Below are 22,650 nucleotides of genomic sequence, written 5' to 3'. Positions count from 1 at the left end.
TATAAACATGCCTAGTAACAACTTTAAAAAAAAATGAAAAAAATGTCAATATTTTGAGGGGGGAAATGGCGAAAAATGACAAATTTCATTGAAAAAATGATTTATATAATTTAGAGCAAGTTACTAGAAATAGAACAACCATTTAGAGCAAGTTGAAACTCTAGATCTGCATTTTCCTCAACAATTTTTTTGATTTTTCCCCTTTGATCTAGGTTTTTGTTGTTTTTTTCATCTTTTTTTAAGCATTTCTTTGTGCAGTTTTTCTTTGTCAATAAGTTTTGCTCATGAATATCATTAGTTCTTTTTTCTTCTTCTTCCTCAGCTTTTCTTTTTTTTATATATTCTGTGAGCATTTTGCATCTGTTGAACAACATCTTTAGAGAGAGCATCAACATTATATGCTCTATTGCAACTTCTTGCGTATTCCTTTGATATTCTCAGACCCATTAATGCTTCATCATTTAGTTTTACTCGCTCTGAAGTCAATGTATTTTCATTATCTGATAAACTTTGCTCTGCACTAGCGTTTCCATTCTGAATAGTTAAACAGCTCTTAACAACTTTACTGAGATATATATACTTATTTTTTCCATATTCCTTGTCACTTTTCAAAACTTCAGCCTAGTAATTCTTTTAAATTTTTTTGTATCAGAATCTAAATACCAGTTTAAAACTTATTCAAGCAGAAAAAGTAAGCTAAGTAAAGTAAGCTATCTAAGTAAGCTATCTAGTATTTATAAAATGAAGAAACAATGTTTCATCTTCAATAAAAACGCTATCAGCTAATATTTTGAAATCTTCTATTTTGCAGGGTGCATTCTACAACAATAAAAAAAAACACTTCAAACTTGAGCATTAAGACTAACAATTATTACTAACAACTTTTTATTAGCTAATGAGTGAAAAACAATTTCATTTTTAATAATACTAACAATAAATTTATTAATAAAACCCATACTTTAAACCAAGCATGTAAATCAAATGCAAGATGCTCCTCACTTAAAACTATTATGGCTTTTCGAAATGCATTTCGAAATTCAAAAGTTGCACTTTGCACTTTGTGCAACTTTTGAATGGTAATTAAAACCATGGCTATGAAGATCAGGATATGTTAATAACTTCCAAATGGCCTTGTTAATATTAGGACCATCAGCTGAATTATAAAAAAAATTTTTTGACATCTTCTGCTGTTGCTCTGCCAAAGAACAGCGATGTTAAATATTTTGTAACAACTTGGTTCTCTTCTTCTGACCAAAAATGACATAGAGCGTAACAAATCGACAAAATGTGCAAACGTTTGTTAAAAAAAGACAGAAAAATGAACGTCGCATTTCCTTACTTTTACTTAAGCAAACATTGGCTTAAAATTTTTAAAAATGAACGCATAACTTCAGCAATTTTTTCCAAATAATTATGCCATTGATAGTTTTTTATTTATTATACAAAAAAACATTTATATTAAAAAAACAATAAGTAACTAAAATTTAAAACACACTTTCAACAACATTAAAAAAAACCAAATACTTTTTTAATAGCGTTACTTTTAAGTTTAATAATTAAGTATGCAACTAAAGAAAGTAATTATGTTTTAGCATGGTTTTTACATGCGTTAACAAAAGCACGAGAAATTTTAGTTAAAATGAATGCATTTGCGTGAAAAATTGTTTTTAATTAATAAAAAATTAATAAAATTCAATAAGCATCTTTGATATATCTAATTATTATATATCTTATTAACTAGAATAAAAGTTATTTGAAAATAAAACTCCCTTATAATTTAATAAAAAATTGTTTGAATAAAAGAAAAGAAAAATTGAAAGAAAAAAAAAAGGGGCCTTTAGAAAAAAAGTGGGGAGGGAGGCACACCCCCCTCCCTCCCTCGCGTTGTTGGCCCTGTTATTTGTCTATTAAGAAAAAAAAGATTTGTCATGCCCTGAAAGATCCATTTGTTTTTTTTGTTGTGCTATAGTCGTTTCATCAAACATTCAAGTAAAAGCACCTTGACTTATTGATATACTAGAACCAGGCATTACTCCAACAAAGGTTCAAGCCCATCTTGAAATATATGTGAAGTTTTTTGTCTAATCATACTAAAACCTTGACTTACTATACCATCTGGAAACATTCTTTGAAATAATAATGATATTTTATCAGTATGTCTTAAAGCAAGATCATTTTCATCTACTTTAAACAGCCACATAGCTTCTGCAGCTGAAATTTTATCATTTATAGAATACTCTAATTGTACTACTTTCTCTCCCCCAATAGAGTTTTTATTTGAATCCACATATAAATGCTGAGCCGTTTTTAAAAATCTAATATGAGAAACTAATTTATGTTTAAGTTTTGTAGAATGCTGATAAAGTGCTTGAAAACCAACTAAACTGTATTTCAAACCACTAGAACATAGTTTACAGACTCATAATCAGAGTTTTTTTTCTCAGCCCATAGCTTAATTATAACTTGATTTTTATCAAGCTTTTCCAGCCAAACCTCACTCCATTTACCCATTATGGCTTTGACCTATTTATTGATAAATATAGACCTATCTATTGATTAATATACTAAAAATTAAAAATAAATACTAGTAACTGTACAAATATTGAAAATTTTATTTGAAATTTAGTTCTCAATTAAGTTTCAACCAATAAAAAAAGTACAATTAAAAATTACAATATTTAAATAAAACTTTAAAAAAAAAAAGATTGTAAGAGTTATTGCAAAATTTAGTTAAATTATCAAAAATAACTTAAATTACAAAAAATAAATTTAAAATAAAATATACTGCAACTCAATCCAAATACTTAAAGAAATTTCAATTGAAAAAATTCAAAAAAAAAATGAAAAAAACTTACAAAAAAAGATTAATTAAAAAAGACCCAGAAAAAAAAAATCAAAAAACAACAACTTGACAGCCTGATATAACAAACAATTTATATAAACACAGACACACAAGACCCTTGCAAAGATGTCCAAAAATTTTAGACTACTTTGCAAAGACTTTATATTCTGTAAGGGTTTCATATTCTTTGCAAGGCTTTCATATTCTAATGAAATAAAAAAAGATTAAAATATAAAGACCAGAACAAAACTTTTTTAATAAAAAGATTGCCTGCCCAAACCAAAAACCTGACTCAATGTATGTTCACTTGTTGCATGTTTTACTTATTTAAGACAGAACCTTTGACCTATGTAAATCAATCAATGAACAGCACCAATATATCTAAAAATCATATTGTGCTCAAACCTTATGGGCTGATTAAAAAAAAAAACTGTCTAAATCAAAATTCATATACTAACAGTACGCTTTTATTGAATTCATTATTAATTTTCCCTATAACCACTGCTTGTGTAGAAAAACTGTTTTCAAAAAAAAAACTAGTAAAAAATCAACTACGCAACCAATTGTTTTAAAGCACACTTGAAAGTTGATGATAATAACCTAGTCCTGAGCAAGGATTCAAAGACAAGGATCTTGAAAGCCAACAAAAAAGAAAAGAGAATAAAGTGGAAAAAAGAGAAACACTAACATCAGATTTGAATTATAATTATAACTAAACTACGATATTAGGGTTTCTTTATAATTTAATCTCATCTGTCTAATTAACCTAAAAAACATTTTTAATTAGATAATGATTTATCTTATACAAATTGTAGTCTTTTTAAAATAAGATTTTTGATAGCTAAATTTATTAAATATTTAAACTTTTTTAATTGCACAAGTATTTATTCTTAAAAAGATTATTATAAGAGTATTGATTGTATTTTGTCATGTATGTATATAGGTAAAGACACAGCAAACACAGACATTAGTGGGCGAGAGATGTATTATTAATTGTATTATTATTATTAATACTGTTAATAAATCAAATATGCTCTTTGCATTAGAAGTCAAAAAATTGCAAAACATTATTATTTCTTATTCACTGCCTGCCATTGTATAAGAAATAAATCCAATTAATAATATGTTAAGAATAGATATAATAATTATTGTTAATATAATTGAAAAAAGGGGTTGAAAAAAGGGGTTTAAATTCCCATGACACAGTAAAACTTCATTCAATTTAGTGTTGATTTGGTGTTAATTTGGTGTTGATTTCATATTCACCTTCAATAAATGTTACAAAAACATTATAGAGAACTTTTTAAAAATTCTTGGTGCAGCATAAACACAGTATGGAGCACAAGAATGGAAAAGAGGAGGGAAAAAGATGAGAACAGGGCTAACAAAACACACATTAATCTGAGGGGATTAAAATATTTTGACAAGCACACAACATTTTTTAAGATTTTAAAACACTGATTGTTTTAAAATTGTTAAGAACCTGGGGCCTTAGAGAAGAGAGGAGAAAAGAAAAGTAGCTGTAATACAAATTTCTGTGCAGCTTTTGGCAAAGAGATCAAAATCTTTACAACAGGTCATGTAATCACTCAATCAAATGGAAAGACTGGAGGCCAATAATCCTTAAACATTCCTTAAATTAACTTTTTTTATAATCTTTCTAACGAAACTAACGCCAAGGTGGATGTTTTATTACAATTATTGAAATTTTCCTTACATTTTTTTTTCCATTTTTTTTCCCTTAGATTACAATGATAACAATGCTTAAATAGGTTACTTTTAAGTATAACAATAGAACACAAAATAAAATTATTCTTAAAACAACATTATGGTAATAAAAGTACATTCAGCTGATAAATTAAAGCTTAACAAAATTATCTAAAGAATAAACAAATTTGCCTGTAAAAAAAGTCAAAATAAACTATTTCTCAAAAAAATTCTAAGTAATGCATTAAACTTAGTTTATTTTGTGAACCCGTAAAACTTTGTTATTAGCAGACAAAGAGTAACAGTGTTTATATATATACATGGCAATTATATGTAGTAAATATATAAAGATGGCTTACATATAAAAGATTATATATTGTTATTTTTCTATTAGTAGTGTTTTATTAACGATACAACGATGGCACTGCGAGTAGGGCCTGATTTGACTTTAAATGATCCAGACAATGTAGAAGCATGGATTAGATGCTTTTCAGCTTCTGCACATTCAAAGAAATTAAAAGAGATAAACGGTAGCTACAAGATAACAGATTTATTTCTGGCAAAAACAGGCATTGAAGCAGTTAAAAAGATTTCCCATATAGTATATCCAGAAGAATTAGAAAATGATGTTCGATGATATTTAAAATGTTGAAATGTCCCATTTGAGACCTCAAAAATGACTAATTATTGCTGAAAGAGTTCAATTTTTAGCATTAAAACAACAAAGCAATGAAAACATTGTATCATATGCACAAAGATTACGCGAAGCTTCACATTTTTGCAATTTTGAAATTTGGGAAAAGATGGCCAAAGTGCAGAAGATGATTTAATTCAAATGAGATGGCCTCCAATCTTCTGATCGGAGAACTAAACCTCTAGAAATGCTAGAGTGGAGAGTCGCCTAAACTAGGAGCATGTGTTGATTTTATCAGGCAACTTAAACAAATATTCTCTTTTAGTAACAAAGCAACATTGAAAACAACATAGACCTCCTTTCAAATAATTATATCGATAAAAATAAAGAAAAAACAATTAAATGCAAGTATTATGGCCTTCAAAACTTACCTAGGAAGTGCCCAGCATTTGGAAAAAATTGTAAACAATGTGGGATATTAAACCACTTTAAAAACTTGTGCAAAGCAAACATTAAGTATGAAAGAACAGTAGAGGAAATAGAGAACGATGTTGCTTGTGTATATTCCATTAACATGAATTATACAAACTCAGAGATTTATGTAAAAATAAATGATTACAATATAAAAATACAAGTTGATACCGGAAGTCAGGTCACAATCATTCCAAAATTTTTTTATCAATTAATGTCTAAACATAAATTACAAAAATGTTATCTCGGCCTGAAACAGTTTGATGGTACAAATGTTATAGTTCTAGGCAAATTTGAGACAACTTTGGAAACTGAATCAAAAATGTTATATTGTATAAATTATCATTGCAGACTGTGCAAAAAATCACGGTTTAATTGGCATGGATGTATAAATTATCAATGCAACAAAATTAGTTAATAGTATAGAACCTATTGTTCAAGGGCATTTAATTAATTACAAAGCAAATATACTGTTAAAAAATGGCATACAACCAACTTATTTTGAATGTTGACCTCTTCCTATTCACATAAGACCACTAGTGATAAACTCAATGAAATGATACAGCAAGGGTTGCTCCAAAGGGTTCTTCCTGGTGGAAGCAAATGGGCCTAACCGCTTGTGGTTGTTAGAAAAACAGATGGAGATTTACGCATATGTGCAGATTACAATATAGGTGTTAATCAAAAAATATGCTCAGACTCATACCCTATTCCAAATATTGAGACTGTATTTCATAAAATGGCAGGAACTAAATATGTTGCTAAAATTGATCTCAAGGGAGCTTATCATCAAATTGAGATAGACAAAGTAGCTTATCATCAAATTGAGATGGACAAAGTGGCACAAGAAATAAAAACAGTTAATACCCCTACGGATTGTTAAGATAAACATGTTTACCTCTTGGAGTAAAAACTGCAAGTGCGATATTTCAAAGAGCAATAGAATCTGTTGTTGGTGATATTATTTCTAATATGATTATATTTCAAGATGTTTATGTGTTGGTGGTAAAAATGCTGAAAAACTTAAATCGAATTTGAGTAAAATTTTGAGCAAATTGAAGGAATTGGGAATGAGTATAAATAAAAGAAAATAAATTTTTATGGTTGACACATTGAAAAATATGCTGAAAAAAAAATATTACCTTTAAATAATTTAAGAAAGAAAGGAGTTACATTTGAGTGGAGGAAAGAACATCAACATGCATTTGAGGTGCTAACAAAAATTTTTTTGCAAAGAACCTGTGGTAAAAGTTTATCACATCAACAAAGATCTAGAATTAACTGATGCCAGTGAAAAAGCTATATCTGGAATACTTTCACAAAATGGTCATCCAGTATTGTATCTCTCATGAACTTTATCAGATACTGAGACAAGATATTCTAGTATCGAGAGAGAAGTGTTGGCTATTGTATGGTCTACTCACAGAGCTAGACATTTTTTATTGGGTAGGAAATTTAAATGGATATCAAATCACAGACCATTAGAGTTTATATTTGATTGTAATAAAGAACTGCCTGAAGTGGCATCTGCTAGAATTTTAAGATGGGCCCTACAAATGATGGCATTTGACTACGAAATAGGCTATAAGAAGGGAGAAAACAATCCTCTCGCTGATGCATTATTGAGACTGCCTTTTTACCACAAGATAAAGAAAAGGCCCAAGAAACCTTATACACTTACAGGACCCATTTTAGGAAAAAAAAATTTAATTTAGCAGAAAATCAGCATTATTTTGCAAAAACAATATTTGCCTTAAAAACAAAAAAAAAGGTCCTCAAATTTTAATTTGGGCAGCACCTACAAACGGTTGATGCTGTCGAAAACGGTCTAGAATAGCCCTGACTCACAATATCTGACTCGATTCAGATATCGTGATCTTAGTCAGATATTGTGATCTTAGGCAAATAATTAAAAAAAACAAAACAGAAAATGATAGAACATTGATAGATATCAAAACCAGAAATAGCAAAAATAATTGGAGCAGGTGCTCCAATTATTTTTGCTATAAAACTATTAGGAGTAAATTGAATATTGAAAAGGGAATTGTATGTAATGGTGATCTCATTGTACCTCCTAAAACAATGAGAAGGAAGTTCATCAAATCAATCTATAATGACATACATTGTGGCACAATGCAAAATTGATGTAGATTAAAGTTGGAGCTTGGTGACCTGACTACTGTCAAGATGTTGAAGAATATGTGAAAAACTGTGAAAAATATTCTGAGATAAAGGTGAAGAAAGAGAGGACGCTACAAGCATGGCCAAATGAAAAATAAACCTTAGTGTAGAGTGCATATTAGGGTGGAGTGATTTTGGAATCAGAACTATAGTAACCCTGGAGTAAATAGATTATCAAAAAATAATAATAAAATGTATAACATGTACTTGCTAATAATGCCTGGAAAATGGCTGGTTCACAAAAATGTACATTTATTAAGACTTAATCTATTTTTGAGGAAAACCGCCATTTTTTGATTTTTTTTTCAAAGTGGGCATTGCGCATTGTGTGTTGTTGTTTTTAGATAATTTTTAAATTATAATTTATTAATAGCAAAACAATTTATAGAAAAAATGCCTAAGAGCAAATCCAGGAAAACTCGTTTGGAAAATAGTCTAAAATACAGAGGCCTCCCATCAGAAATGCCTTCAGCTGATCTTCTAACATTTCGTCAAGTAATTCAGTTTTTTTATTTTACTAAAAGCAATAACCAAAATATTTCCAAATAGAATCTACTAGAAGAGGTTGAGAATTCTCTTAGTACTTTGTGGAATAAAGTAAACCCACGTCTACCTCTTCTTCAGAGAAATTTAATCTTAAGAAAATTAAGAAATCTTTTTGAAAGAGTAAAATCTATAAACCGAGGACGTTGTAAATCTAAAAGTAAGGAGTATTAAGATATGATTTTGATGTATCATCATGTACTTGTGAATTAGCGACTGTTTTATGTAATGACAGGGATGTTAAGTGTAGCATCATCAATTGCCAAGTAGAGCATATCTTGTGTCTTTGTAAAACTAGAAAGGTATTTGATTAAATTTTTATATATTATTGTATATATTAGAATATTTGTTGTTTTTATCTGCAATATATATATATATATATATACATATATACATATATATATATATATATATATATATATATATATATATATATATATATATATATATATATATATACATATATATATATATACATACATATATATATATATACATATATACATATATACATATATACATATATATATATATATATATATATATATATATATATATATATATATATATATATATATATATATATATATATATATATATATATATATAAAAATTATGTTATAATAACCTACAAATGAGTACTCAATGTTCTTAAAGAACAGAGCAATAATAAATTAGTAAAAACTCTTATCTAATTTTTTTCTTAAATAACTTGAGTCACCATCAGTAAGTTTATCAGGAAGGTTTCTGACTATAATAATAGAATATAAGAAAAAAATTAAATATATATATGTATATATATTTATATATATATGTACACATATACGTATATATGAATGTATATATATATATATATATATATAAATCTATAGTTTGTTGGCTTTGGGAAGAGCGGAAGGAAAAAAGTGATTCTAACGCCAACATATACGTCACTTTTAATTACTTTTAACTTTCGTCCAACATTTCCGTGTTGGACGAAAGTAAAAACCATTAATTTAATTACAAATTAATCGTTTTTTAAAAAAACCACAAAAACGCAAATTTAATTGACCAGAATGTTTTTAAAAACATTCTGAATGTTTTTAAAACATTTTGAATGTTTTTAACAATATAAACAATGTTTTTATTTTAATTTTTTTTAATAAAATGTTTTTATTTTAATTTTTTTTAATAAAATGTTTTTATTTTTATTTTTTTTACTGTAAATCATGCGCGGAGTGTTGCTACATCGACTATCTTATAGCCTGACTCGCAAGGGAGTGCTGCTACATCGACTGACAAATAGCCTGACTCGCAAGGGAGTGCTGCTACATTGACTGACAAATAGCCTGACCCGCAAGGGAGTGCTGCTACATCGACTGACAAATAGCCTGACCCGCAAGGGAGTGCTGCTACATCGACTGAGGGTTTGGTTGGGGCAGGCAGTCTATCATTATTAAAAAAAAAAAATTCCGGTCTTGCATTTTAATTTTTACTTTTTGTCAACAAAATATGGAAAAAACTTTCGGACAACATCTAAGGGTTCTATATATATATATATATATATATATATATATATATATATATATATATATATATATATATATATATATATATATATATAATATATATATATATATTGCAAACAGCACACTGGGGCAACGCTAAAACATTTTCAAATGTTGGCCCTGCAAAGTGTGCTGCTTGAGATATATGGTTGTTTTTTTTATATTTTAAATACTAAGTATTTTTACAGGTAAATGATTCTGAGGAAGAATATAATCCATTAAAAAGTTCTCAATATAATTTAATAAAACTTGATAGATTTGCAATGGAGGCTGTCAGGTATATAAAATTTTTATACATATTGAGTTTAGATGAGAATTTCTTATATATACTATATTAAAAGTGTGAAAAAAAAAAATCATAAGTTTCACCATTGTTCATCCCCAGAAGGAGAGGAGAGGGTGAATATAGAATGTTAAGGGATCACATATAGATAATATACTTTGCTTTTTCAGTTTTGTTTATTTATTTCATAGTTTCTTATTTGTAGGTATGATTATGGAATCATTAAACATGGAGATTTGAATTAAGTTGTAGATCGAAGCAAAATTGAGAGGTAAATACTATTTCATTATATAAGTTAGACAAATATAAATATATCTCTTTATTTATTAGTTTATATAAATGCTTATTTACAAACCATTTAATACGATATTTTGCTAACTATAATACTTTGAGTTGTTTTATAGAGAGAAGAAGAAAATAATGTCAAGATATGGTGATCAACATGATAATAATTTAATTAACTTGGTGTGTTTGGGTGTTGATGGTAAAGATGATAAAAATGTTCTTCAGTTTAAGGATGTCATTGAAAATGGAGAAACTCGCTTGTCGAGAGTTACTGAAAAAGAACATCATTTAACTTTTACTAATGAAAATAGTTTTAAAAATGGTTCATATCTCTCTCATAAAAATCTTCCATCAAATGGTGCAACTGGTTTACTTCAAAGTGAAATTGTATATAATGTTCTGAAAGAGTATGATAGTTTAAATTCAGTACAAGCTCTTCTTCTTGATAATACAAATGTTAATACAGGTTTCAAAACTGGAGTTGTTGCATGTTTAGAAAAGAAATTAGAAAGAAAAATACACCTTATTGGATGTACTTTGCATCACAATGAACTTCCATTTCGAAAAGAATTCAAAATAGTTGATGGCAGTTCAAAGTGTGCAAATAAATTTTCAGGACCTATTGGAAAGCAAGTTTCTATAGATTTCCATCTTAACCCACAAGTGAAGTTTACCAAAATTGATACTCCAGTGAAGATACTAAATATTCCCATTGAAGTAATTAATGATTTAAGTCACGATCAAAGACTATTATTTGAATATTGTCTTGGAATTTCTAAAGGATTTGTTAATCCCATATTTTTTAGAAGAAAAATTGGTCCATAAAACAACGCAAGACGGTTGACTTTAGCAATTCGAATCATGGCTTTGTATACTCGTACTGAAGCACCAAGTCTAGAGCATGTAAGGCTTGTGAATTTTATTGTACAAGTGTATGCATACATTTAGTTTCTTATCAAAAGGTCTTCTAAATTTATAGATTCTCCGAGTATATTCTTTAAAATGACAGAACAGATAAGAAAGCAAGATGAGGAAATACAGTATTTTTTTTTTTAAAATCTAAAAAAAATTCATATTGTCTATTGTCTGAGAACTTTTTATATTGTATGCTTAGAGATTAAGATTCTAACATAAGGGAACAGGCATTACTAGTCATTGAAAAACTCAGGACAAGTAAAGATAAAGAATGCCGTGCTACAAATATTGCTAATGTTGACAAACTTTCAAGCAACTTCTTGGACAGAATTAATTGACTTTAAGAAAAGCAGTGAACCGGCATCAACAATATGGTTGAAGGATGACCAAATAGATGCACTAATTGCAACTAAAGAAGTTCCGAACTTACCTGAATTTCCTTCTCATGCGCAGAGCATAGAACGCGCTGTCAAATTAGTTACAGAGGCTAGTCACCAAGTATATGGCAGGGAAGCTCGTCACAAATATATTTTGACCAAACTAAAATCCAGGGAAATTCGACCACATTTTGAAACTAAAAACGACTTTGTGGTTTTTTAATAAATAATTTTGTTATGCATTTGATGTTAATAAAACATCTTTATATGAATGTACTTGCTTTTACTTTTTTGATTGCAAGGAATATAAAAGTGTGTTTAGGATTTAGGACCAATGCAGTAGTAGGGTAGTGGTAAAGTGTTCGACTCACATTTGCAAAATATTTATTTTAGAAATATTTCGCATATGCTCGTCCCTTTGGCAATTGAAATCTTATATTCATGAATTTAAGTGTTTATTATGTATATAAATTGTTTATAATGTAAAGAACAATTAAAAAACAACTTAAAAACATGTTTGGATTTTGGTGATGGTATTTATGACTATTTTTATTACCACTAATTGTACTTTAAAAAACTAAAAATAACTTACATAAGTAAACTTTGTATATACAGTTAAGTTATAAGTAATTTTAAGTTTGCTGTTTAAAACTTGATTGTATTTTATATTAATAGATGTGCATTAAAATGAGGTATAAAAACTTGCTAAAAATAAATTAAATGTTTTAATAAAATTTTTATAATTTATTATTAATTTATTTGACCATTTCCTTATGAATAAATAATTATTTGAAAAAATAAACTTTTGACTGGTTTTGATATTTTTATTAATTGATTTCATAAATTGAAGAAAAACGTGAAAATTAAGAAAAATTGCGTTTTTTCACATTTTTTCAAAGCCGATTAAGGTTGCCATTTTTTATTTTGGATAGCTGAAATTTTTCATGAGCTCATATTTTACCCCGTTGAACTTACTCCCGGGTTACTAAAGTTGAATTTCCAAAAAAGTATGAAAATCACTCCACCCTAGTGCATATGGATCATGCCTATTTACAGGGTGTCGGTCTGTTTTTAATTCTAGTAGATTCTTTTTCTGGATGGCCTGAAGTTATTAAGGTAAATAACCGTGAAGCTGCCACAGTGAAGGCAGTACAACAAAGTGTTTTTTCAAGAAATGGAGTTCCAGAGGTTTCTAATAATGCTGCAAATTTTTTATGATACCACCTTACACCAGTGGATAAAGAAAATAGGTTGCTTGCCTTATAAGGCTCCATCTTACCATCCTCAATCTAATGGAGCAGCTGAAAGATTGGTAGAGACAGTCAAGATGGGTTTAAAAGCTTAGTCACCGGATAAAGGTTTATTATGTGGATATTTAAGCAGAATGCTTTTAAGTTAAAGAACAATACAAAATGCAGGAAGATCAAGGAGTCCTTCTGAGATGATGGGGAGGCAGTTGAGATCTCCTCTCACTATGAGCTTTGAGAGTGGAATACCATCATGGTATCGCTAAAGATTAGATTCAAAACCTGAACCTGCTTCATTTATCTCTCAGGCTGGTCAAAACTTTATTAAGGGATAACTCTTCAGGTACATTAGCAAACTGTGACCAAATAAATAAACTCCTAACTGAGCCTAGTATGGTTATGAATAATAAAGACAGTATACGTTATGATTCCATCAATAATGAGAAACTCAATCCTTTCAAAAGTCATAAATCTGATATGTCCGAACTACTTGTAACTGAAGAAGAACATACTGAGAATTGAAGAAGTACACGTTCGACAAGGGGGCAAAAGCCTATATGTTTCAGGAATGTGAAGCCGTAAAACTTTGTTATTAGCAGACAAAGAGTAACAGTGTTTATATATATACATGGCAATTATATGTAGTAAATATATAAAGATGGCTTACATATAAAAGATTATATATTGTTATTTTTCTATTAGTAGTTTTTTATTAACAATAAAACATATTTATCATTTAATTATTATCCTAATGCAGGATAAAATATTAAAATGCCAACAGTTGGAAAATTGGTAAATTAATAAAAAACCGAATACCGATTCCGATTATGCAAAAAGTGGCCCATTAAGCCAATGCCGATGCTGATTAATCTGTACATCACAATACATATGTAATTCGCTTTTTTGTATTTTGGCTGTTTTTGGTTCTGCTTTGATTTTTAGTCAAAATGAAGTCTTTTCACTCCCCCATAAAATTTTTTAGAAGCTTCAGATGTGAGTTTTACAGTTCTTTTTACCAATTGGGAATTGTTAAGCAGATTAATAAGAGAAAGTTTATTACTCGTTTGAATAGCTTGTAGTAATTCATTTGAAGAAACAAAAACTGAAATAGGAGGCTCAAACTTTATCTAAGAAACCTCAATGAAGTCGGTCCAAATATCAGCTTTAAAATTCAAGGGCTTAACTGCCTTAGCTTTGATTTTAGGCTTGAAATCTGAATCAATTTTTCTGGATACCTAATTTGCAGGATTTGATTAAGAGCATGATTACTTACAACTCCATCATATAATAGTAAGTTTATTTGAGAGCAGCAGTAGAAGTTACCCTGAAGATTTATCAATAAAATCTTTCAAATTATGTTATCTTGTTTGTTGATAAACTATTATTTTATAAAGGAGCCTTTTTTGAAGTATACTTTTAAGGTTCATTACTTTTTCCAACTATTTCAGATATAACATGGCGTATTGGTAGTTCTGGTAAAGTAAACAATCTACTTTAATTTTAAAACTAACCAATTATCCACACCAGCAAAAGAACATGTATTACCAGGAACTATTGCTTATATAACACTTATAGAATGATTACTTATTATAAAAGAACATGTTATTGCTCTTGTATTTCATCACATAAACTAATAAAATTTTGCCTTTTTTTTCCATCTACACCAATTACTTTAAATTGTAAAACTTTTTGACTGTGCATAGTTTCAATTGAATCAGCCACTCTTGCTTTTTCATAAATTATCTTATATTCAGTTATTCCATTGTCAATTAACGCAGTTGTAGTAGGGGAAAGCAGAATAGTATAAAAAAAAATTGCTCAAAAAACGGATTAATATCGAAATTTTTTTGATCAAAACATTTTTTCGGGAGTAATTTTAAGGAATTAATTCAAAAAATAATAATAATAATTTGAAATTCATTTAGAAGGAATAAAGTTAAAAATGCCTATATGGAATACTATTGGAAAACTATATGCCTATACAGAATAATATCAAAATTAGGATTTAGGAATAGTATCCAAAAACCTTATTTGAAGAATTATTTGAAGAAAATTTTTTTTTTTTCTTATTTGTACAAATTTTGCAATGATAGTTATTGAATTGGATGATTATTGGAAATAAATATTAATTTTCATTTAATATATTAATTCTAATTTAGAACCGAAAATGTTGTTATTATTTTAATTACTTTCTTTTTAACTTCAAAACTAATTTATTTTTAATTTAATTGCGAGCTTAATTATATTTTTGACAAATATTTGTGGTCTTCCAAATAACTTTCCATCACTTAAATCTTACCTCTTGTAAAATTTACTTGCTTGCTTTTTGTGAGACTAACTTAAATTGGGCTATTCCCTCTTCTAATGTTAATATTGATGGGTACTATCCTTTGATTTGCAAGCACTCCAATAGTGAATGACCCGGGCCCCAGCCCCGGCTAAAAAATGAGACTTTTTTCAAACCTGGCCCTGGCCCCAGCTAAACTAAAAGATTTAGAAGGGGTTGATAGTCAGAGCTAGAAAAAAATTTATAATACTTTATATATTATAATTTTATGCTTACATTTACTACTTTTTAAATACTGGCATATATTTATACATTTTCAAACTCTAATTTACTTTAAACAAGATTGCAAGCAACAACTATTAAGTTATGAGTTACTTTAAAATAGAAAATAAGTAAAAATACTATGAAATGGTTAACTGAAGACTTGAAAAGTTGTAGGTTGTAAATAAAAGAGAAACATGAATATGGCTAATAGTTATAAGGTTTTTTTGATGTGCAAGGAAAAAAACTGGATTAATAAATGTTTTTATAGCATGAAGGGACCGTTTTTATAGCATGAAGGGACCGGATACAGTAAAAGAATGCAACTTGCTTTTTTAGGTTTTTTGATGTTGTAATCTTATCAGGGCTAAGTATTAGTCTAAACAGATTTGTGTACTTTTCAATTGCTTTTTTTAAATAGGTAAAAATGTAATTTAAAAGGAATTTAAACCTTTATAGCTTTCTTCATTGTATTTTTCTTTTTTTTCTTCAAGTCTTTCGCAAGATCTGATAGGTTTTGTAACAAGCAGTTTATTTTCTTGGTGATTCTCCATAGTTTCTAAGGTAACTGGAGCTATATTTTGTTACCCTTAGCGAACTTTAAAATAATTATTGAAGCATTTTTACCTAAAGAAGAACAAGTAAAATATAACTTTATTAATAATATATTTAGAAATTGTAACAGTTGTTAAGCCTTAAAAAATTATAAAATTTGTTAAGCCTTAAAAAATTATAAAATTTTTTAAGGCTTAACAAATGAATGAATGAAAAAATGGTTTTTGTATAGTTAAAGCTGTCATAGTTTTATTTTTTAATAGTTATTAAAACTCTGAAAGTTTTTAGTTTCGCATGATTAGTCACTTTTATAGTGATCAGTCACACACAAATGGACATACAGATTTCGCCTAAATTTATCTATTATTACTATTAACTAATTATAAAATTATTAGCCATATTTGTTAATAATAAACTTCAAAAGCAATACGCGCCAAATTAAAAATAAACCTTTTATTACTACGCATGTAGTAATAAAAGGTGTCATGCGCACGAGTATATTTAAATTTTTAGTAATCAAGCATTGACTTATCAGGCATAGTCTTAATAACAGATTATGCTTTAAGACTTAATGACTATGCTTTATGCTACTCCAATATAAATTGAAGTTAAAATTTAGACCACATTTTTGTTTGAATATTTTTCTATAGCAAAGATATGAATATATTTATCGAGCAATATAGTAATTAAAACAGCAATGGATGGATGTAATGGAAGGATGTCTTAGCACTAACATGTCTTTTTTTTTTCTTTTTTTTTTAATTTTATTTAGGTGTATCAAGAAGTCCTTACGATCTTATCACAGGACAATGAACATTTAATTGGAAGTTCACGCCTCCTTCCTAACCGATGTAAAACTTGCCCAGAGGTGGGGTTTGAACTACAGATCCTTTGTTTCCAAAGCAAGTGCGCTACCACTACACCACGGCTGCTCAATGTTCTGTTATATCCATGTTATGTGTTGTTTTGGGTGAATTGATGTGTAAAATAACTTCTTCATCTACAGTGAAAATGCTATTTTAACATATTTTTGTGCGATGTTATCAAGATCATGTTAAAGAGCATTACTCAAAACCTATATCCCGTTAAAAAGAGAAATATTATATTTTTGCGACATAACGATTTTCTATTCTTGTATTGCCATTACATATTTATTTTCATCATCTTGATTTTCATTGTCAGCATTTTTCTATCATCGTTATCATAGTTCTGAACAGGTATTTGTTTTTAAAAATTACGTTCTAAATGTCTTCTAAACGTTTTTTAAACGTCTATTAAACGTTCTTTACGTAAGAATGTTTAGAAGACGTTTAAAAGACATTTAAAATACATTTAGAACGTAACTTTTAAAAAGAAATGCCCGCTGGGTTGTGTCTATTCAGTTATTCCTTATCAATAGGTTGATTTCATTGATGTTTTCTAGCGGTTCTTTCAAAGATCCTTATTTGTACTTTTTTACCATATCAAAAACTTAATCTGCGCAGTAACATACTGGTGGGGGTCAAGATTTTCATAAAGTAACTTCTTCACTTGGTCTGGTCTCAATTTTTTACCTCTTTTTATATCTTTCTAATAAATGGTAAGTTTTATTATTAAAATAGGTGAAACAAAAGTTTTAGATCATGATATTATCCACAAAATTTGTACCACATTGAGTTTATCGGAATGTCTAACTGTGAAAAGCTCTTCAATAAATTCCTAATAAACACAGCCGTTCATTAACTTCTCTAATTGTAGATTGTAGCATATCCTGTTAATACAAAAGCGCAGACTTACATAAGGAAAATGCCCTGATGCATGGAAATAAAAAAGCATTTCTTTAATGCTGTTCAAATAAGTTTGTGGTAATATAAAAAGTGGATGGTGAAAAGCTGCAGATGCCTCATACATTACAGTGTCATTGTAAGATGCACATAAACCAATAGACGAATAAATTTGAACAGACGTTTTGAACAAAGCCGTCGGTAGAGAAAAACTGAGACCCAATTGTAATTTCAGATTAAAAAAGTCAATGGAACCCAGTGGGCACATGTTGTCCGGGGGATATCAGTCGGCCGTCCCCCGGACGACGCATACCCACTGGGAATATCGCTGTTAATATTTTCAAATATTGGACGAGGCATTATGTACCAATAATTTTTGGTATTAAGTTACTTCAAGTTGGAGTAGATAGTTTATAAGAAAATTAGAGTTAACTCAAAAAAAAAATCTAAAGTTTTATAGTTGCTATCTTATTTGAAAAATAAATCTAAAAAATCAACATGAATAAACTGCTTTAAAGACACCATTTTCAGTGGAATTACAAAAAAATACGCCATTAAAATTAAGTAAATTTAAACAAAACTAAAACTTTCCAGCGGTGTATTTTTTTTTGGTTGTATTAAGTTAAAGTTTTCAAGCAAAAAAATTAAGTCTTTTTTTTTTTATAACTTAGACACAAAAATATCTAAAAACTTTTTGTTAACTGTCTATCTAAACCCAAATAAGTTGTCACCATGTTTTTTTTTAAAAATTAATTTATTTAAGTCCATCTAATTATATGGCTTTTATGTAAAACTACCTTCGATGTGTTCTTCTTGATGAAAATGTCACATATAAAGATAATATAAATCACATAAAATTATTCGAAAATAAAATTTCTAAAAATATTGGCATACTTTGAAAATTTGATTTAGGTAAAACCTTACCTAAATCAAATTTGCTTAAAATTCATCTACTTCTCTTTTATTCATTGCTTTCTTAATTATGCTAACATTGCTTGGTGCAGCTTTAATAAAAAAAAAAAACTAAACAAACCATTCAACAAACAAAAACATCCCTTAAGAATAATATCCAACGCAGACAGTCTCTCTCATTTACAACCACTATTTATTATTCTAAAAATTTTAAATGGTTGCCAAATAAATATATATCATCATTTAATTTTTATGTACAAAATTAATAACGATACAATGCCAAGTATTTTTAAAACCCTATTTTAAAAAAACAGCACAAGTATCTTACTAGACATGCAAGCAATAACTATATTCAAACTAAAACTCACTTTGACGCCACTAAGTTTTCTATTGCAGCTAGAGGCACCCAATTATGGAGTATAGTAATCAGAAACGACATCAAAAGGTTTTGCAAACAAATATTTTCAAATCAAAACTAAAAGAAATAGTTTTAATTAATTAAAACATGAATCAATTAAAACTTCTTCTAGAGCGAAAAATTAACTATTGTATATATAATATATTATTATTATTGTATTTTTTATTTTATTTTTATTATTATATTTAAAATTACATTTTGCTGATGCAAGAATATGCCTCCACCGATGACTCAAACGACGTTTGATGACTTGAGCTGTGATTTTCATAATGCTTATGCACAAACATCTCAAAAATCAACGACTAAAGGTGGAAAAAGAGTTGTTCTAATTTATTTGAAAACACAAATAGTAATTTTTACCAGAATACAAAAGTTAGTGGTGGTGGTACATGGCAAAAAAGGGGTTACTCATCCCTTGATGGTATCATGACACTGATTTCGAAAAGCAAATGCATAGACTTTGACGTTTTATCAAAGAAATGCAAGCAGTGTGAAAGATGGGTGCATAAAAAGGACACTGTTATTTATATCGATTGGAAGGCTCGGCATATATGTTCTATTAAACATACTGGCAGTGCAGATGCGATGGAAGTTGAAGGTTTAAAAAGAATGTTTCACCAATCAGAACGATTGCATAACTTACGATGTACCTTTTACATAGGTTAAATATAATTAAATCTTTTGACGAGATATCAAAATCTGATCCTATATCCAAGTTACAAAATTATCAAAGGAAAATGTGTAAAACATGTTCAAAATCGTACTGGGGCACGTCTTCGCACAATTAAAGCTAACTATAAGGGGAAAAAACTGGCTCATGGTAAAGGAATCGGAGATGGGAAAGGAAAGCTAACTAAAAAAGTGATGAATACCTTGCAAAATCATTATGACATGGTCATAAGGCAAAATACCAACAATTTTTATGCAATGAAGAAATCAATTGTTGCAGTTTTACACCATTCAAGTAAGCACGATGGTCCTGAGTCACGATTGTCCTCGCACAGCTAAAACCTGGTGTAAATTTCAAAGAAACAAAATTACTGGTAAAACCTACAAAGATAGTATCAGTATTGACACAGCTGTCTCTGAAATAGTTAAACCAGCATTTTCTTTTAAAGATCTTCGTTGCGATGAACTTTTGAAAAAATGTATGCATGGTGAAACTCAAAACGTTAACGAGTTTCTTAATAATATTATTTGGACAAATGCCCAAAACAAGTTTATGTTGGGAATAGTACTTTAAAAATGTCTGTAGCTTCTGCTGTTATTAATTGTAATGATGATGCTACAGGACTACTTCCTGTGTTTATTAAACTAGGCGTAAATTGTGGTTTTTATACTACTGAGGAAACTCATAATAAAGATGTTCATCGTGTCAAACAATCGGACCATATTACAGAAGATTGTGTTAAAAAAGACTTAAAAAGCTCAGAGCCATGAGAAAAAGGTATAATTATAAAGATAAATTTGAAGAGGGAGAGACATATGGCTATGGCCAATATAAAATAGTTAATGTTACCATATATTTAAAATATATTACTTTTTAAACTTATTTTAGCTTTTTTGCAACTTTTTTTTTCTCTCTAAATCTCAATTTTTCAGAAAAAATAACTTTTCATAGAAAATAGATAAAGGGCTAAAATTTTGAAGGTTTAAAGATGAACATATAGGAATTTTGTCTATGAAGCAAATTTTTTTAATTTTTTTTAAACTTATTTTTACATGTTTCGGTCCCAAACTTCCCTCAATTTTTATATCTTAAAGTTTGAATGTCAACCTGGTAAAATTAAAAATGTTTTAAAAAATTCTGTTTACAGACAACATTCCAAATACATTAAAGAATTTATGTTCAAATTTTCAAACATTTTTGACAATCTTTGAGTTAGTTATATTAGATGAAAGAATAGGCAGTTTTGGGGGTAAAATGACACTAATTGTATTATAATTATTCTATAATCTTTTTTCGTCAGTATAAAATTATTTTTTTTACAAAACTGTTAACGTAACAAATTGACTGGAGCAAGCAGAAGACGATGGTCTTATCATCTTGCCTTCAAAAATCTTGCCTTATCATTGTAAAAGTTTTTTAAAAATAAGAGATTGTTTCAGTAATGTTGAGGTCAAGTAACTGTTGTTTAACAACGCATTTAAAATGTTGAAAAGAGTTTATCGTTTTAATCTCATTTGTGAGAAATGAGTTCCACAATTGTGGTCCTCTTTTAGATATTGAAAACTTGGATTGTCTCAAAGACACTTTTGGAATATAGCAGTTCTGCATAGAATGTTTTGTTTCGTATTTATGATCAATAAGTTGGAAGTAATTATGGAATATTTTTGGGACCAAATTATTTTTTAATTTAAACATAAACTGAAGGATGCTGTAGATGTTTTGTTCATAAATATTATTAACTCTCAGTTCTTTCATTATTAGATTAACACTAATATATCCATTTGTAAATATACGGCATGCTTGCTTTTGTTTTTTATAGACTAAGGCTAGTTTTGATTGGTAAGTACTTGCCCAGGCAACATTGCGGTAGCTAATGCATTTATGAGCACATGCAAAGTATAAACTTTTAAGACATACTTTATTTAAAATATGTCTTAAAATAATTATGTGCACAGTTAATGACATCACTACTAAAAAATTTTTTTTTGTACTGTTTTATTTTTTTTTTTTTTTTTGATTAATAGAAAAGAGCTAAAGTCTATTAATAGTTTTCAATTTTTTTTAAAAAAGTTGCCTTTACCCTGGTACCACCTTAATTCTGAACTTTTAATCGTAATAATTGTTATATACAATATTGTTATATATAATTTTGTTATATATAATTTTGAATATTTTTTTCCATTGTTTGTTTTTTGTTTTTGCATTGTTGAAAATAATTTTTAGATTATCTTTTTTTTTTTCTCGACTTTTTTGTATTTATATTTGGCAACATTTTTAATAAAAAGTTTTGATGATTATATTATTATAAAGTAAATTAACGCTCTTAAGTTTCACTTTTTATTATATTACAATTATAAAAGTTTAATTTTAACTTAATATAGGTTTTTATTGAACGGCTAAGCATTAAATAAAACCCCGCAATATTTTATTGTTCTTATCCGAGATCAGAGAAAAACAGGAAGAACATGTTTGATACAGCAGATAGTAAAATATATTAAGGAAAAAACAAAAGTTTTTAACATTTGCTCTTGAATAACTTTTTTTGCAGTTGTGGGATAAGTGGAGAACTTTAGTATTTTATTTTTAATAATGTCCCCAACGTCTGTACCAATTTTCAGCTCTATGCTAATTATTGTAAACATAACACTATGTTTTAACTGTTTTGACCGGAACACTATGTTTTGACTGTTTTAACCGGAACACTATGTTTTGACTGTTTTAACCGGACTAAAAACTAAAAGAAATTTCTAAT

General features: G+C 28.3%; 1 protein-coding gene across 2 annotated transcripts in view; it reads right to left on the bottom strand.

Moving 5' to 3' along the window:
• LOC100201879 (N-lysine methyltransferase KMT5A-A) overlaps nt 1–16,234 on the bottom strand; it is a 37,938-nt gene extending 21,704 nt beyond the window's left edge. For both annotated transcript variants that reach the window (XM_065814514.1, XM_065814515.1), the window contains exon 1: nt 16,032–16,234. In XM_065814514.1, coding sequence (XP_065670586.1) covers nt 16,032–16,134 — 103 coding nt within the window. In that variant the 5' untranslated portion in view covers nt 16,135–16,234. The remainder of the gene's footprint in view (nt 1–16,031) is intronic.
• Nucleotides 16,235–22,650: the final 6,416 nt, after the last annotated feature.

The sequence above is a fragment of the Hydra vulgaris genome, chromosome 12 (assembly GCF_038396675.1).
Source record: "Hydra vulgaris chromosome 12, alternate assembly HydraT2T_AEP".
NCBI classification, from domain to species: Eukaryota; Metazoa; Cnidaria; class Hydrozoa; order Anthoathecata; family Hydridae; genus Hydra; species Hydra vulgaris.
Note: the sequence above shows the minus strand (reverse complement) of the source record. Positions and strands in the feature narration are given on the sequence as shown.